The sequence below is a fragment of the Lactuca saligna genome, chromosome 3, assembly GCF_052625555.1.
Source record: "Lactuca saligna cultivar CGN05327 chromosome 3, ASM5262555v1, whole genome shotgun sequence".
NCBI lineage: Eukaryota > Viridiplantae > Streptophyta > Magnoliopsida > Asterales > Asteraceae > Lactuca > Lactuca saligna.
The window spans coordinates 73,863,325-73,883,161 of record NC_136419.1 but is presented as its reverse complement, the minus strand read 5'-3'; the positions used below and the strand labels follow the sequence as shown (position 1 = coordinate 73,883,161).

General features: G+C 35.0%; 1 protein-coding gene across 1 annotated transcript; it reads right to left on the bottom strand.

Moving 5' to 3' along the window:
• Nucleotides 1-4,279: 4,279 nt before the first annotated feature.
• On the bottom strand, nucleotides 4,280-6,580 carry LOC145036865 (protein RTE1-HOMOLOG-like). The gene is made up of 3 exons (XM_078985382.1): nucleotides 6,428-6,580; nucleotides 5,568-5,854; nucleotides 4,280-4,829 (listed from the first exon to the last, which is right to left on the bottom strand). The coding sequence occupies exons 2-3, from the start codon at nucleotides 5,844-5,846 to the stop codon at nucleotides 4,398-4,400; spliced, it is 711 nt and encodes a 236-aa protein (XP_078841508.1). The 5' UTR covers nucleotides 5,847-5,854; nucleotides 6,428-6,580; the 3' UTR covers nucleotides 4,280-4,397.
• Nucleotides 6,581-19,837: the final 13,257 nt, after the last annotated feature.

The following is a 19,837-nucleotide window of genomic DNA, read 5'->3' as shown; positions in this document are numbered from 1 at the left end:
TATTTTTTCGATGGGTTTGATCTCTTCCGGTCCTTTAGATGGATCATCTGAAGGTAGAGATGCTCCATCATTGGAGGGTATTGGATTGAAAACTGTTGGAATCCCGTAGTAAGGATCATCTGATAAATGAGGGGATGTGACTTCTTAGTATCACCTAGGATTATCCATTCACGAGATTTGGCCATGTCGAATTCCTATATAAAAAAATGAAGTTGCACAGCCCAGTGTTTCCGCTGCCGGCCAGGTGTTAGACATATTGATATTCTGGATATTGACTATAGAGAACTAGTACTTTCTTTGGAAAGAATGAATATAGTTTAGGGCTTACTCTATTAGGTTTATGTATATCCCTTAGGGGTGTTCATAACCGAATATCCGAAATTTCGGAAACTAGATATTGATATCCGATTCCGTATCCGAAATTTCGGATACGGAATCGGATTTTAATTTGGATATCCGAAAATGCAATCATCCATATTTGAGTATATGACTATTTGTTTTTTTCAAATGTCAGCAATATAAAAAGAGAAATAACAAGATTCCAAATAACAATTCAAACATTAAAATATCCAAAATAGAACATTCTAGTGTATTTGTTACCATCATGAACTAAAAAACATCCAAAGTTTAAAGCACACAAACAAGATTCCAAATAACAATTCAAAGTTTAAAACACACAATTAACTTTTCAAAATATCCATTCACTATTTCTAGCTTCCAGCAATGCAACAAACAACTAGCACTTCAACACCATTCTTGAAAAAAAAAAAAGAAATAACATTAAAATCAAGACAAACTAAAAATAAAAAAAATAAAAAAAAAAAAAAAAAAAAAAAAAAAACTTAACAGATTGTGTTTCAATAATACAACCAACAGACACTTTCTGGTTCATGAAATGTCTATTCACTATTCAAGACCTAAATCAAGTCAAACCAAATTAATTGAGAGTATCAGTAAAAAATAATACTATAATTCAATGTTTATCAATATAATATCATACAAGATAACTCAACCCCTACAGCCCTACTTATTACTTAAGATTACCTTGATTCATGTATAATCTGGGCAGAAATTGAGTTTAATCAGATTCTGAAAACCTCCAATCTGATGGCAGGAAGTAACAAAAAAAATCTGATTAATCGTTAATTTCTTTGACAACAGAATCAGGGTAGAAAAATAGATACATTTTTAAATTGTTTTTAATGTATAGAAACTTTAATTAAATAATACCTCCAATGTTTTCAGCTAATTCATCAACTGTTTCATCAATTATGATGGTAGGTTGCTTCACAGTTGAGTCATTCAAACCTGTGAATTAAAATAACAAAGGGTTATTCATGTCCTTGACCTCCTAGTCTGAGGTATGACATGGTACCATTATGAATTCACGATGGATGAATTGCAAGATTTTAACTACTCATCTCTTCAAGTCATCTAATATAGAACTTAATGACTCACTGTATGATACCATACACTGATAAAAGTTTAAAACTATATGCTGATGGTTAAGCTATGTATCGTAGTTTATCACATGCACCAACCCATTCTTGCCCTTAAATTCTTCTTTAGAGCTTTATGATTCAGTGTCAAATGCCATAAACTGATAAGAACTTGAAAAATATCTTCTGATGGGTATATCATGTATCATGATATATTACATACACCTACCCACTCTTGCCTTTTTTTTTCTTCTAATAAAAATGGTTAATGATTCAGCGTATAAAACCATAAGCTGATGAGACTTCGCAATTTTCTACTATTGCAACAATACAATAGTGTGGTACACCAAATCCTCTCCCATCCTTTAACTTTATTTGATGTTCTTTTCATTTTAGGTTACTTGTTGTCCTTTTAAAAAAACGCAGTGTGTACGTTGATCAGACTCCGCAAACCATGTCCATGATCTATAGTACAACAACCAGGACACATCACCATCCCTCGTATCCTTCCGCTTCAACACATGATTTATTGATAGTTTTCGCTGCAACTCATGATATGCTAATGAGACTACATAAAATTATGTTTATTGCTTTCTTATCATTCATATATGTTGCAAAAAGGGCAGTGTTTATTGATGTTGTCAAAAGGGGGAGAAATGTTAAGTTTTGCTATGATGTTATTTGATCATTCATAGAAACACTCTTGAAAGAAGAAGGTTATACATCTAAGGGGGAGCAAAACTCAGCTGTTGTTTATCCGAGCGGGAGCGAATATCACCGTTATACTTAAGATGTAGTTGGTTCTTTTATTATTTCATTCTTTATTAATTAGTTTTGACATCATCAAATTGGGGTAGATTGTAAGGTCGAAACTTAAAATCTGATTAGTCAAACACTATCATACGTTGATCACTAGCGCCAACGACAACTTTAGTGGCAGCGCCAACGCGTACGAAGCCCAACGTCAGTGTGTAACGTTTTATACAGCCGTATTTCTATTGTATGTAATTATAGTATTCTATTGTATTTTAAATAATAGATCCGATATCTTGGAGATAAGGATCAGTTTACATATTTAGATTAGCTTAGAATTAATCCCTTGATTAAAGGGATTCTCTAAAATAGATTTGTATATATTCATGTAATAGGGTTAACTCCTAATTGTCTTTGTGATCGTTTTGTGCATCCTCTTCTCTTTTAGAAAACCTTTCTTAATGAAAATCATCTTTGTGATAATCATATTGTTTTTACTTGTTTGTATCCAATCATCGAACCTACAATATATATATATATATATATATATATATATATATATTAACGTATCCCACTATGAATACGTTAAAGATAACGAGATTGTTACCCAAGGACGACTTAGTCAATGGTCGTTGCTAGAAAAATGCTAGGTCTAGGCCCTCGCCTCCGCGACCTCGCACTTATGCCTTGACGCCCTAGCACCAAGGCCAGGCCTAGAACAAGAAGCTCCGGTCTACAGCATGACAAAATAGTACCAGGCGCTTCCCAGAGCGACATGTGTAGCATACAACACGCTGCCCTCTGGTACTTCTATACTAATAGCGAGCAACCGCTAGTGGAGTACAATCCACTAATAGGACGCCCTCACGTCCTGTTGGCTTAGAAAGGACAAAAAGGCATTATCGGGTGTCTATCCCCACAACAACAAGTATATAAAGAACCCTTCTCCACCAAGAGAAGGGATCGCCTCTTCCTATATCTTAAGTTAAACCCTTATTTTCTGATCTAGATACTGACTAGACCGTTGGAGTTTCGTTTCGGGATCCCTTCCCGAACGACGAATGATGTCAATTCTTTCTTTGTTGTGATTCTCAGGCTTAACCCGATCAAGACATCTAGTGACGACATTAAGTCCCGATGACATATCACAACTATATATATATATATATATATATATATATATATATATATATATATATATATATATATGGTGAAGTGCGACAAACATACCATCATTATTATACAATACATACAATACTACATTAAAAATTATTATTATTATTATTATTATTATTATTATTATTTAACTTCTACAATTAGATTTAAGACATGTATTATCTATAATTTTTTTTAAACTAAAATACATTTAAAGAATAATTCGACATAGAGTTTGATCTTTACCAGAAATGATAACTAGTTTCCTTATTGATTAATGTAGATTTTGTGATTTGGTTTCAATTTTTTATAATGCGTGTACAATTATTTTAATATTAATTTATAACACGTGAAAACCACGGTTAAAAAATTAATTAAATTTTCATAGCAAAAATTCAAAATTATTAATCAATTATTTTAAATAAATTATTAATTAAAAGATTATTTTTTTAATTATATAAAATTATAATTGTTGATCTAAATAAATACATAACCTTTTATAATCGGTATTAATTTTATTTTAATTTTGATTCTAATATTATTAATTTAATATTTAATATAATAAAGTGAAATTTAAAATTTAAAATTTGAATTGGAGAAAAAGGCTTAATAGGATGACAAATAATAAAAGAAGAATAAACAAATTCTCTTATTAGAAAATTAGAATAGGGATAATGAATATTTCATTTATCTCAAAAATTAATGAAAATTATGAACATAAAAATGAAAGCATTTGCAATAAGAAATTGTGTTTAGCAAAAATAATGAACATGGTGAACTAGAGACATAAGCTCAAAAGGAAGTCTTATCCCAACTTCTTTGATTTGATTTTTCTTTTTCTTTTTTAAAAAAATGCTTCACAAATAATACATTGAAAGTCAAAGATAATTAAAGAAGAAACAACAAAATAAAATTTAGGAACTTTATCAACATATATATAACTTCCATGATTCCTACCACATAAAAAACAACCATTCTTTATACAAACATGAGTCTTGAATGATTACTATCAAAGTCAAAATCGATACATAACATAACCCAAAAAACTTACTACAACTTTATCAAATTTCTAAAACAATAAGTACCCAAAAGATACCATCCAACAAGAACAAATGCAAACAATCCCAAAAACCAAAAAAAACTAACTCCTCCAAAAATAATCCCCACAAAAAATATAATCACAAATGGCAAATAAGATTGAATCATAGATTTCATACTCACCCATTTTCCTTTCATCAAAATCATTATTGCCACATTCACCACATTCCACCCTCCACCTTGAAACTCCAATCTGTTCAAATTGTTAGCCACAAATGAGTGACAATTACAAGTTAAGATGTTATATGTGTGATGTTGATATTCTTGTGTGCTTTTTCTTAAAAAATCATCCCATGTATGTTCATGTTGGTTTCTTCCTGACTCCACTAGCTTGTATTCTTCTTCACTTCTGTACATGGTGGCTGGATGGGATGTTATGGAGCACTGTTGTAGATCAAGGGTAAAATGGTCATTTACTCATGACGTTAAAATAAGAACAAACTTTGTGTACAACACTACTTTATCCAAAAAAATGGTGGTTAGATACGGAGTTATGGAACGCTGTAGTCAACATATGTTTAGTTTTATTTATAGTTTTTAGTCAAAGGGTAAAATGGTCATTTCATCCTGTTGTAGAAGATGAAGGGTAAAATGGTCATTTAGTCATAACATTCAAAAAAGAAGAAAACTTTGTTATTCAGATGTTGTAGAAGATGAAGGGTAAAATGGAGAATTGTAGTCAATGTATGTTTACTTCTTTAACTTCTAGAAAAAGGGTAAAACGGTCATTTATCCTTAGATTCATAAAAGAAACACAAACTTTGTGTGTACAGTACTTTTCTAACAAACATGGTGGCAGGATATCGAGTTATATATAGAGCACTAACACTGTAGTCAATATATGTTTAGTTTATCATCATTTCTAGACGAAGGGTAAAATGGTCATTTAATGTTATTCAGATGTTCAAAGAAGAAACAAACTTTGTGCATACCACTTTTAAGTGCTCCAGACATCATTTACCCATACATGACTTAATGAGGACAAAAATAATCAAGCCATTAACCCATTAAGTTATGTCTGAGTGTTTTTTTTATGTATTCATTCTCATTAAGTTACTTACATAAATGATGTTTTACAAATTTGCCCTCATCTAGTTTTGATCAAATTAGAAACAAGTGTACCTTATCTTTACTTATTTGAATGTAACGAGTGACAGCTCCAAAAGTGAAGTTATCTACACACACAAAGTTAGGTCCTGCAAAGTCTAGAATGACTCCATCTTCTCTGCCTATACCAATATGACCAACAAAAGGAAGAAGCCATGAAACAACAGGAAGAGGAGTCCATACAATGCAACATGGAAAACGAGATCTTGATGGATCAATTTGCATGTTATGTGTTGGAACCTTGTGATCGATCATCATGTTGTGGTTGTGTTCTGTATCTGATTCCAATTCCATTGCAAGATCTGCACACAGTAATATGTGAATGGATTTGAGCATCTTTTTGTGCAAACAACATCATTAATCAGCAACAGTATAACTCATCATCATCATCACAAAAGTATGATTCTCATAGTTAGTCATAGCGAGATCACTACGATTTGTCCGATTTATCATTTCTCAATCGAGCTTAAATTTGTGAAATATAGAAACCTAGCCAGTTATGGCAATAAAATTGACAGTTAGCACCACGTGTAAGAACAATGCCCTAATTTTCCATGATCAACGAAGTACAGATTTTCCAATTTATCATTTCTCAATTGAGTTTAAAACCTGCAGTCGGTAATCGCAACAACAATGACAGTTGCAGAATGTTTTTGATCATGATTAACACATAAGAAACAAGAATTCGGCATAAATCTACATGAAAAACGATCTACACGACGAAACAAACTAAAAGTGAATTCATTTCCCCCAAAATATCGAAATTGGGAATTCCAGTTTCTTTTGAACAAGATCTAACACGACGAAGCATATTCAAATTAAGATCCGATAATCTGAAATGATGAACAAGCGTCTAGATAATTAATTCGGGGTACCTGTGTTACGATCAACAACCCTTGAACAGGAAGTTACGACGATGCCAAGATCCAGGAACTGACACCTTCTTTTTTAGGTTTAAAAAAAAAGTCAAGATCATACTTTGACCAATAAGGAGGACGATGCAGATAACGATAATTGTATTAGACCGTGTCATCAATAAAACATCAACTTGAGTCATCTTAAGCAAATGCTGATATAATACAAGGCGAGGAAATATGTAACAAAACGTAACACTAACTTTTTAAGAATAAATATGTTTTATTTATTTATTTATTTTTTGTTTTGATTGTTGACAACGGCTAAAAAGAGGGCAATGTTTGCATTTTTATTCGTTGTTGTATGTTGTAACAGCAACAAGAAGCCCAATGACAAGAAGCAACTAGATACCGAGGTGGTGTACAACAAGATGCAACGCCGTTATAGGCGTCCACCTCAGCCACAACGAGCAAGTCTTGCACTCATGCCGTATGCTATAAAGGGATAATGACTTAGGAGGATAATTAGGCTTTCAGTTTGTTCGTATTAAGTCATTAAGGTTTTTTTTGTGCGTATTAGACCAATATGATTGTTATTACAATTTAGAAATAATCTTTTTTACCGGTTCTTCATGTTTAACCGGTTACAAAGTGAATACATGTTATATATGAGTGTTACGTGGTTATTACACCATTACATGGATTATTAGGTGGCATTTAATGTATATTTGGTCTCCTTAAATTAGGGCAAGATGAATCCCCAATCATTTTCTCTTTACTCTCACTCAATCGTCCCCACCCACTGTTCTTACTTCGATCAATCCACGATCAGATGTAGGAATGAGCATCGGAACCGGGTACCCACTTTTGGAACCGGAACCACCTCGGAACTGCTGCTTTTTTGAACTGGAACCGCCTTAAGCGGTTCCGGTCCTGGTTCCTAAAGTTATGGAACCGCCATAAGTGGTTTCGGTTCCGGTTCTCGTTTTTTCGGAACCACTACCCGTTGGGTACCTGTTGGAACCGGTTTATATATATATATATATATATATATATATATATATATATATATATATATATATATATATATATATATATATATATATATATATATATATATATATATATAAATTCATATAAATGTGTGTTACTTAGACCAGTTTAGAATATATTGGTCCGATTTGGTCCGTCTTTGATCCGAATTGATTTGATTTGGATCGAACTAAATTGCGGTTTTGTCGGAAAAAAGTTAACAAAATTAATGCGACTTGGTTACCAGCTCCTGGAACCGCCGGTTCCGGGATTGGTTCCAAACATTTAAGATCTGCCTAGAGCGGTTCCGGTTCCAGTTCTAACTTTCTAGGAAGCGCCGGTTCCGGTTCCGATTCTCGCCAAATGAGGTGGGTACCCGCCTAGTGCTCATCCCTAATCAAATGGCTGAAGATGATACACCAGTCGATGAAGCCCAGTACAACGGGACGTTCATCAACAAACCATTTATCTATTTTGATCTAGATAAAAAGGAGATAATGTACGTCGATTTCAGGGAGAAGGGGTATACTGAATTCATTGCTCACCTCAACGTGATTACTAGAAGAATGTGCAAAGATGTATACTATTGTCCAGATGGCCAAATATTGTGTCAAGGATTTGCAAAACGAATGTGATTACCATGAATTTCTTGAGTGTCTTCATGAGAAAAAGAAAGTAACTATATATGTGGACCATATGCCTGAACCCCTGTTTGACTGGATTCAAATAGAAGAGCCTGAAGTTGAAGATGATACCAACTCCAACGCAGATGAAGATGCTGATTAAATGTTAATAGATAAAGAGTGCTGGGAACACGAGGTGGATGATGAAGATGTTTCAATGAAAAGGGCAACAACAACTATTCAGAAGAAAGATAGGTTTTTAAACAAACTTTGCCCAAATGTTGAAAAGGAAGAAGATTCTAATGTTGAACAACTACCACCTGTATACCATGTGCATAATTCTGAGCAACAATGGGATGAAATGTCTCCTGTGTTAGGTATAAACATTAACAAGTAAACATTACTCCTCTGATGATATAACCTTAATGGTCACTTGAAGACCTGTGTCCATAAACATTAACAACTTGTTATTCTTTATGGACACATGAACACATGTATAAACATTAACAAGTAAATACAAACATTCTTACCATTGTTTCTCCTTTAAATCTCCTATTTTCCTCCTAATGCTTGGGCATATAGTTAAATCCCAAGACTCTACCTTACTCCTCTGATGGTATAACCTCTGCATCACACAAACCCTTATATCCTCCAACATTGTTATTATTGGTTTATGTGTAGCCTGAACTATTTCAACATTAAAACTCTCTGAAATTCCATTTTCCACAGCATCACAAAATAATCCTTCTTCTTGAAAAGCCCTGCAATAACATTTAGGGTCCCTCTCCATGAGATAATCAACTACCCCCTATCTAATTCCTTGATATCTTGCATAGCAGCTTCATGTCTCTATTTTGTAGTAGCCTTCACAGCTCTCCAAAATGGCTTGATAAAATGTTCACCTTTGAACCTTGTGTTGAAGTTGGCTAGTATGTGCCTAGCAAATAATCTGTGCTCAACATGAGGAACCCTTTCCTTGATAGCTTTAATTAAACCCTGTACAATTTACAATATTAAGTGATAATTAAACTATAAAGTTAAGAGTAAACATGAGTAGTACCTTGTGTCCATCTGATATAAGAGTAAGCTCATTTCCATTGCCTCTATCAATATCATCCATGAGTAGATCAAGAAACCATTGCCATGTTTCTTTGTTCTCAATAGTTACAACATCCCAAGCTAGGGGGGACATGCTGTTATTGGCATCCCTACCCACGACAACTAAGAGTTCACCCTTGCAAATTCCTTTGAGAAAGCATCCATCAATCCCAATGATTTGTCGACACACTTCTACCCAACCATCTCTTACACCTTTAAAGCATACATACAACCGTTTAAACACTAGATTTCCATCAAGGGTATGGTCAACTTCCATATTCATGGTTGATCCTAGATTAGCTCTTTTGATTTCTATGCCATAGTCCCACAACCTACTATAATGCTCTTTTAGAGTGCCTTCTATCTCAGACAATGCAAACTTTTTTTCATTTCTACATTGTCTAATGCTAACTATGATGTTATATGTGCTTGAGATTTGAGCTTTGATTTTCCTCAAACTAAACCTGGGGTTTTCCAGAAGTACATTGAAATATTGTTTCCCTATCCACTTGTAAGTCACTAAGCCTATTTTAAAATCTCTAACACAGTTATGACTTGATTTAAGTGACTTAATCTGAAAAGTCCTTTCCTCTTGCATCCAAGAAGCCCACAACCGAAAAGGGCATGTAGGTTCTTTATCTTTGCAACACTTCACAAGAAGCTTGTTTTTATCATTCTTTTCATACCACAAATCATAACCATGCTTAACAAAATAGTTGGTAAGACATTGTTTAAGTTCGGTAGGATTAGTGAATTTCATACTTAACATGGGAGCCATTTCATCCCATTGTTGCTCAGAATTTTGCACATGGTATACAGGTGGTAGTTGCTTAATATTAGAATCTTCTTCCTCTTCAACATTTGGGCAAAGTTTGTTCAAAAACCTGTCTTTCTTCTGAATAGTTGTTGTTGCCCTTTTCATTGAAACATCCTCATCGCCCACCTCATGTTCCCAACACTCTTTATCTATTACCATTGATTCAACATCTTCATCTGCGTTGGAGTTGGTATCATCTTCAACTTCAGGCTCTTCCATTTCAATCCAGTCAAACAGGGGTTCATGAATATGGTCGACATACACAGTTACATTCTTTTTCTCATGAAGACAGTCAAGAAATTCATGTTAATCGCATTCGTTATGCAATGTGGCCAATCCTTGACACAATGTTTGGCCATCTAGACAATAGTATACATCTTTGCACATTCTTCTAGTAATCACATTGAGGGGAACAATGAATTCAACATACCCCTTCTCCCTGAAATCGGCATACATTATCTCCTTTTTATCTAGATCAAAATAGATAAATGGTTTGTTGATGAACATCCCGTTGTATTGGACTTCAACGACCGGTGTATCATCTTTAGCCATCTGATCATGGATCGATCGAAGTTAGAACAGTGGGTGGGGACGATTGAGTGAGAGTGAAGAGAAAGTGATTGGGGATTTGTCTTGCCCTAATTTAAGGAGACCACATATACATTAAATGCCACCTAATAATCCACGTAATGGCCTAATAACAACGTAACACCCGTATATAACATGTATTCACTTTGTAACCGGTTAAACAGGAAAAAACCGGTAAAAAGGACTATTTCTAAATGGTAATAACAACCATATTGGTCTAATGCGCACAAAAAAACCTTAGTGACCTAATACAGACAAAATGGATGTAACGCCCGGGTTTTCAAGGCTAAGCATTTTTGTCAATGTAATAGTCTAGGTCAACTATTGTAACTCTTTTTGAAGTAATAAATATGAAATATTTGAGTATTATGTGAATTATGTGTGTTTATGTGTTTATTATTTAATTATAAATGTATAATTAATAAAGAATAAAAATGAGCGTCAAAATTAAAGTGTGAGATAATCCCGATATCTCTACATAAAGTTGTACAATATGTCTCAAGGTTTCCGTACATATAAAGAATGCCGAAATCCGAGCTATAACGAAGAAGTTATGGCCCGCCGAAGTTTTACGGCAAAATCGGCATGACACCGGGAGACGTAAATAGTGAATTTACGATAGAAGACTTTTTAGCCTTAGCAATCTAATCAAAAGTCGTAGAATATGTTAAACTAAGAACATCGATAAAAAGAACGCCCAAATCTGACTTCGTATGAAGAAGTTATGATTTTTCTAAGATTCGGCTTAGCAGTGCACGGCCTGAAACTCGAATTTTAGTTCGAGCGGTTTTTGGCTTACGCAACGTAAATGGGAGTTGAAGATATCATTAATAGGAAATCAACGGTAAAAAGACAGACAAAAACAGAGTCCGTATGCAGAAGTTATTAATTTTACGCAGACATTTAACAGTATAATCTCCTTGTACTGTTAAATGTAAGATCGATCGAGAATTAACTGACGGTGTCAAAATGAAAGTTGTAGATCTTATTATTACCTACGCGTGGATATAAAGAACGTCAAAAACGGTGGTCGTATGTGAAAGGTACGGATTTTAGAAATCGGAAGTGTGCTGTGCGAAAATGGGTGATGGGCACAATCTTGGTCATTGCTTTCTCCCCAAGGCTTGCCACCAAATGGTGACATGTGGCACCAAGTTCAGCCACATTTCACCCTATAAATACCACCTCTCCCACCCTCATTTTCTTCACACCTTTCCCATTCTTTCTTCTCTTTACTCTCTCTCTCTCTCTCTAGAACCTCTCTCTAGCCCCGAAATCCCCCGAAAAGCCTAGGGAACCTCCCTAGCACGAGGCGGAAGCCCCGGAGTGCTCGAAGGCTCCGAGAAGAAGAGCTTTTCGGCTCGGGAACGCTGCTCCAAGCAAAGCCCGGTTTTCTATAAAACCCGCTGTAAGTGAGCTACGCCTACGCTATTTTTAATATAACTTTTATTTAATTATAGTAACGTTATTAGGAACTTATAATAAATACTTGGGCTATTATTATGGGTTATATAAGTATTTTTTTGACGCTTATATAATAATAATAATAATAATAGCTAGACTATTAATTAGTCTCGACGAATAATAAACTAAACTCTAGTGGTAATAATACTAGGTTTCGTCGAAGAAAAATTCTTTTTAAGAAGCGAAGCGCTGTCTGAGTTCGGAATCACCACCTTTTCCGGTGAGTGCATAGTTACTTTCAGCTTACACATAGATATGAAGTATTTTATATAAATTACGTGCTATGTGTGCATATTATCTGAATACTTGCTATCTATGTTAGATGAACGTTGTTATATATGTTTTCAATGATTTAAACTGTATATGTATTTTATATCTACGAAAATGTTGGGGTAAAACATGGGTAGATGTAATAGGTGATGTGTGATAAAATGATGAGAGGCCTCGATGTTGTTGTTGTTGATCCAATCATCTAGCGGAGTATAGATGACGACCACAGACTCTTCTAGACGGTCCAGTGGAACACTAGCAGGCTCGCAACCTGTAGGTGTTGTGAACGATGTGTTCACCGGTGTACTCCATCCCCCACATGGTTGCCTATTAGGACATTTATTGCTGAGGAATCCCCTTAGCAGTAGTGTCCGTCCCGATGATGATCCTTAGGCTAGGTCCCTTATGATAGGTGTTTAGGGACGTAAAGTGAGGATAACGGGAACGGGTAATCAGGTTATTGTTGATTGATGAAATTAATAAACTTATTTATTGTGGGTTGAAAACCCTATGTGCGCACCAGACTCCCAAGCCTGACCCACTCAGTTTTATGCATTACAGGTAGTGGCGCATGAGCATAGGTGTGATGTTTTGGACGAGGGATTACGGATATAGGCCTGTAGATATGAAATAATGTAGTAAGGCTTATATTGGACTGTTTATACTTTTGATCTGTACGAACATGACATCCTGAGTCTTTTAATGAAATACATTTCTATGGAAATGCTTTTGATAAATCTTTATCATATTATTGTTTTGGGACAAATTCCGCAACCCTTTTATTAAAAGATAACTCTGATTTTGAAATAAAGTATAAACAAAACCGGTCTTTTCTGGCCGTGATTTTGGGGATGTCACAGTGGATCCTAATAACCCTCCTAAGTCATTATCCCTTGCATAAAATTTTGGGAAAAATCAATCTTTTAAAAAAACCACCTAACTAGTAGAATCAACTGGACCGGGACTTGGTGAACAAATCGGTTGTTGTTTCGTAAGCCATGATTTCATCATGGGCATTTACTCATGGTTAACATATCATGTTTTAGCACGTAAAGATGAAACCTAAAGAAAACAGTTCTCCTAAGATTAAGTTTTTGGGCCCGTAAAGATGAAATTTAAAGAAAACAATTATCCTAACATTTGAACTCGGGACATCTACAATGTAAGGAAAACATCTGAGCTAACTTCACAAAGATAGGTTTTTTTTCTTGAATCACTTGCAGTTTTTGTAGAAAATGAATTTGGTATGCTCAATTTATATATAGATTAATTTTGAGTTCCCTTATGCACAGTAACTTATTGTTATTGGACCACCATCAAATTGTTTTTCTTCTTTTCTCATCAGTGGTCTTCCCGATGTTTCCCACCCCTTATCTTACCTTTCTCCACACTGCCGCTCCAATCGATCCTTCCAGATTAAAAAGAAGTGACCATCTCTCTCTTTCTCTCTCTCTCTCTCTCTCTCTCTCTCTTTCTCTCTCTCTCTCTCTCTCTCTCTCTTTCTTTCTCTCTCTCTCTCTCTCTCTCTCTCTCTCAAAGACGAAGTTTATGATACTACATCCGGTGGTCTCTCTGTGCTCTATCTATCATCCACCTGTCACTCGGCCTTTAGATTATCAGAGGGGATCCGAGTAGACATGGGAGCCGGAGGCGGAGATGCGCGAGCACTGTCCGACATTGTTTAGTCTAGCGGACTTCGAGGATGAAGTCTGGTTCAATTGGGGGAGAGTTGTAACGCCCCGATTTTCAGGTATTGTTCAGATTATAGTTTCTTGGTTTTGACCCTAATCGACGAGTCAGTTACCCTACTCGTCGAGTAGCAGCGGGATTAGATCGCGACTTAAGTGACTGACTCGACGAGTCCATTAGTGGGACTCGACGAGTAGGATCTGGCAAGTGAAAACCTAATTCCCGGCGTTTGTGTCCCTATTTAAAGGATCCTTAGCCTCCCTTGGGTCTCTTTACAGTCTTAATGAGTCCCTGCATGGTTGTGTGTGTGCTTGGTTGTGTGTGTGAAGCTTGATTTGAAGATTTTGAAGGAGAAGGCTTGAAGGAAGAGGAGGTTGGAGCAAGTTAGGTAGGGAAATCAGCACTACTTTTAGTTGTCATCTTCCAGAGGTATCCTAAATTACCATATCTTCTGTGAGTTTTCCTTTCATTGAAGTTCTAGGGTTTTTCTATGGACCTTAAAGGTTGATAAGTGAGCAATGAGTTGGATCTGAAGTTGTAACTTCATATCTGAACTCTCTCTAATCTCTAGAAACATAAAGTCTTAGAATTGATCATGCATGAGGTCCCTCTTGGGCATGAAACCCCATTAAGAGCTTAGACTTGGCATGTAGAGCCTTAAATGAAATGCATGCACGTAAAGTTTGTGACTTTACGTAATAAGTATGCCATAGAAGCCTAGATCTTGTTGGATTAGTGTCTAAGTCCATAACTATTTTGGTATGTACTTGACCCGATCATGAGCATGGTCCTTTTGGGTTGCCTTCACCATAGCAATATGCAGGATGATTTAAGGAGAGAAAGGTTTAAATATGATTTATTAATATATTATGAGAATAATATATTAAAGGGGAAATCATATTGTTTAATTAATATTAGTCAATAATTAATTAAGAATTAATTTTGTGACTAAAAGAGATTAATTAAATATAGGGGACTGGACTGCAATTATTGGATAATTGAGTTATTGGGCTAAGGAATGCTAAAGGAATAAGGGGTGAACGAAATTATGATGGAAGCCCATCATATTTTCGTCCATAGCCTTGTCCAGAAGGTTCCATGGGCTGCTTAGAGTTTAAGCTGTCCATTAGGGTTTTGACTGAAACCCTAGCAGCCCACACAAGTATATAAAGGACCCCTTAGGCCCCAAAAATGTGGACAACTGATTCTCTAGGGTTTCTAGTCGTTTTTGGGCAGCCTCCTTACTTCTCCTCTTCATCCAAGTTGCATATGGTGTTTGTGACTCCATTAGAGGTACTACACTTGTGGTACTTGCTTTCAAGAGCTAAGGAAATTCATGGAACTAGTTGTTATTGCTATATAACAACAAAAGGTATGTATTCTAGCTTTATATATGAATTTCGAAAATTATAGTAGCATGCCAGGTTTCTTTTTGTGTTCATAAAGTTGTATAACTAATAGTGAAAACATAGATCCAATACTAGGGTTGCATGCACACATAGGATTGTTTCTATAAGACCCAACAGTGGTATCAGAGACATTGGTTTTTGTTTTCAATTAGCTTTTATTCAAATTTATGAACTTGACATATTAGGGTTTATGGCTAATGAACCCTAAAGGCTAGGTAATTTTCGCAATTAGGGTTGCAAAACCCTAGATGGCGATTTTTGCTAGGGTTTCCCAAATCCTTTCCTTAGCCTCCAAGATTTTGAAATCTAGGGTTATCCAACCCTTGGATTTCGAAATTACCTCCTTCCCTAAGGTTAGATCCTAAATTTTAGGGATTTGGATAATCCCATATCTTGTAATTATCTTTTAATTGTTAAATATGGTAATTAAAGATCTTGAATTATCCCATCCCTTATTTTCGAGATTTAGAGAGGGATTCAAGGGATTAGGATATCTTAGATGTATAATTGGTAATTATCCTCATGATCTAGATAATCCCTTGTGATTTAATAATTTAAATTAATTGTTTAATTTATGGTAATTATTAAATCAAGAGTTTTAATATTTAAAATTTTAATTTAAATGTCTTAAATTCGAAAATTTTAAGTGAGATTAAAACCTAATTGTTTTGAAGAGTTTCAAAACTTGCCCTCAAGTTTTGGAATTTAAATTGTTGATTAAAAGTTAATTTTGAAAGTCTAAATTCCAAAACCCTGATTTTGAAAAAGTTCAAATTAAACCCTTATGGTTTTATTAAATTAATTAAGTGTATAATTAAAAGAGATTTAATAAATCCATAATGATTTTGGTTAGTTAAAAGTATAATTTAAACCACCTAGTATTTTAAAAGTGTAAAATACACCCTTATACTATATATAACATTAAAAGTTTAATATTATATATGTATAACTAAAAAGTCAGTCTTACCGTTAGTAGGCCTCATTCACGAAACTAGTCTATAAGGGGTGTTTAAGGAAATTGCCTGTAAAATGGCGATTGAATGGGTATCCACTCTTACCCACCGCACTCTTGACTAGTGGAGGGTCGTTAGCCGAACGGGTAGGATAGGACAGAAACCTTCCATTATAAGTATAATGAAGTACAAAGTAACTAAATGCTTTTTCAAATTCCCAAATCATAGTTACTTTAGGCAAAACGTGAAATTGTATGCTAACCCATGGAATTACACTTCGTACCCTTGTCAAACGTTAGTGGAGCGTGTGTGGTTAACCGGCACACTAATTTGGGGATGACATTGGTAGTGAAGGGTGACTCGATGTTTGTCATAGATCAATGGAGCGTGTGTGGCTAACCGGCACATTGATTAGGTGATAGTAACATTGGGTGCACCATGTGATTCGTATGGTTATTTACACCTTGTTTGTGATCCTCGGCATCCCAGTCACAAATAGTAGGGCATAATCGAGATTAAACATGCCATTGAAAAGTTCAATGAATCTCAAAAGATATAGGAGTTTCAATTCATTTAAAACTTAAACTTCTTTTTCGTTTTTCATGGTGGAAATTGGTAAATCATCATTTACCTACCTTCAGATATTCTGCAACTAGATTACGGCATCCCTCTTCTAGGTTGTAGAGGATTGTGTTGGATCCTAGCTTGATGTTTCATTTGGGTGTTGCATCAAGAATTCTAATCAACTCAACTTGAATTTTCTCCCGTTTTGTAGATGTCTGAATCTTACAATGGTCTTCCCGAATCCTTTGGAACAAGCTTTCCAAATGAAGATGACGTTCCGAGATACGATCAAGGAAATGAGAGTCATGCTTCACTTCCTCCACCTCCTCCAATTATTCTCCCTGACCCACAAGTTCAAAGGCTTGAAAAGTTCAAGCTCACTCAAGCCCTTTTGGCAAGTAAACACAAAGATGGGAAACCTGTGTGTGCGCACGTCTTAGAGATGAAGTCATACATTGATAGGTTAAACATGTTGGGTGTCGAGATTTCAAGTGAGTTGGCTGTTGACTGGGTTCTTCAGTCACTTCCTGAATCATATAGTGAGTTCGTTAGAGAGTACTATATGATGGACTACGACGTGACCCTAATTGATCTCACCTATTTGCTTATAGCTACTGAATCAGCAATGATTTGGCGTGCTGGTCAAGCAAATTTGTCCAGTGAATCAAACTCCCAAACTTCAATGGACACTGGCAACATTGGAAGTCCAGAAAGAACTAAGTCTGTGATTGTCCGATGTGTTGTGCCAAAGGAGTCTATTTGCTTTTATTGCCAAAAGAAGGGGCATTGGAGACGAAGCTGCCCTAATTACCTGAGAGATCTAAGAGATGGGAGAGTCAAGACGTATGGCTCTGCTTCAGGTAAAATCCATTAACTAACTCTTTTAAGTTCCTATTCTAGATTCTTAATACATGATGTGATAAGATTACATTTTGATGTTTTGTAGGATCGAAGAAAAGAGAGGAAGCTTGAGAAAAGAAGTGAGCTGAATCTGATCATGAAGAAATGGATTTCGATCGCATTACTTGAAGAATGGATTCTTGAGCTACAACTTGGAGTTAGAATAGATTGTTAACATAGTTTTTCAATTGAATTGCATTGTAAGGACAAGTTTTTTTTCCGCAATAAAATAAATTTTGATTTTGTCTTATTTATTTATCCTTACAATGAAATATATGAAAAATTGATGTTCATGTACTTCTATTATTAGCAAAATGGATTTGATTCTTAATTATGGAAATGTCAAAAGTGTACCAAATAGGGAGACTTTCTCATCGCCCAAGTTTCAATCGGACAGAAACTTGGAATCATGCAATGTGTATTGTATGATGAATGGAAAACTTTCACATTTGGGAAACTTAGACTAATTCTTTGGCAAAGTGTCAGTTGAAGGACTAGGAGATCAAGTACACAAGGTTGTGTGTTGATCAATTCCACCACAAGAGTGACAAAGATATTCGTCATGATTTACTAAAGCTTAGTAAATATGATTATACTTATAAGATTAAGTATAATTCTGAGTTGATTGAAAAAGGTTTCAATGAATAGTAGAACGAATAAAGAAGAATCAAGTAGGCAGAAAGATAAAAGTTTCTCTATTCTAAGAAGAAGGGAGAGTACCTTTTATTGTGTTTTATGATAAGTCTTAATGATTAAGAACCATATCTCAATTGATCCTCTAAGTGAGTCTTAGTGCATTTGCATGTCTAAGAAGAGGTATCAAGTATTGTAGAAATGGATATATCACTAAGTCAATCATACTTCGTTCCAATATCAAGTCTTAGAGTCAAGATTGTGACATTGAGTGAAAAGTCTTAAGTAGGTTTATAACACTCATCAAATGTGGAATTTGGAAAAGTTTTCTTATTCTTGCACATTTGAAATTGGTAAGTTGTGCTGTCTTGGATAAGACAAAGACCAACTAGGACCAATTGTGTGAAGTGTTTTGTCTTGATAAATGCTTCACTGACTCTTGAATATTTGTTTGTCAAGAAATGTTTCTTGACAAGAGAATCTTATATGTCAAGAAGTCAGTGGGAGTCCTAATGGTCTTAAAAAAGTTTCAAGAACAAATCAAGAATAAACCTTATCGATCATCATTAGCACACGACTTGAGGTTTACAACCTATCGTGCTGACATTGTTTTGTTTCTGTGCCATTCCAATTGAGTTAATTGTGTATATGAGTTCTATGAGTTCTCATTTGAATACACACTAAAGCCTTAGTCGATGGAAAGTAAATTGATATGTAAGGACAAGTTACTAAACTACTTGGAAGGCATGGTGGGCACTCGTGTTACCATAGGGCAAGAAATCAAGATTAAGAAAGTTCAGTCCATATGAGTTTGGATTTGTCGCAAACCTTGGTTTTGGCAAATTCACATGGATAGGAACTCATACACCATAAAATCTAAGTGTCATAAGATTCCCTCCTTCATGAAAATGACTGTGAGGAAATGCTTTCACTAAGAGAGATTTTAAGAAGATAGCAATTGTGAAAATTGTATTCTCAAATTCGATTATGGTTACGGCATCCCTTTCCATAGTTCGAATTGTGAGATTTGGCAATTAGTTTCAACATTTGGAGCTTAGTAACATAAGTTATGAATTGTTTAAACACACATATGAGCTATCTAAGGCAAAGGTGTATTAGGTTAAGAAGCTTAGATAAAGGCTTATCGAAGCATCTGGTATTAGAAATATGAATTTCAGAAATTCAATAGGCATTGTTTTCTAGAAGTTCATTTGTTTTCTGAATACATGTCAAAGCTAGTGGGAGCATAAATGTTATGCTTATATGATAATCATCATGATAGTGGGAGCATAAGTGTTATGCTTGTATGATTGTTATGGCAAGTATTGCAAGTTAGCAATATTAATTATAGAAAAACAAAGATTTCATTTGTAAAGTTGCATGGGTTGAAA

What these genes read in the sequence shown, in the direction of transcription:
- LOC145036865 (XM_078985382.1), bottom strand. Translation starts at nt 5,846, where the DNA reads ATGGAATTGGAATCAGATACAGAACACAACCACAACATGATGATCGAT. An exon ending in TTCAAATAAGTAAAGATAAG is followed by an intron (nt 4,830 to 5,567) that starts GTACACTTGTTT and finishes GATCTACAACAG; the next exon opens with TGCTCCATAACATCCCATCC.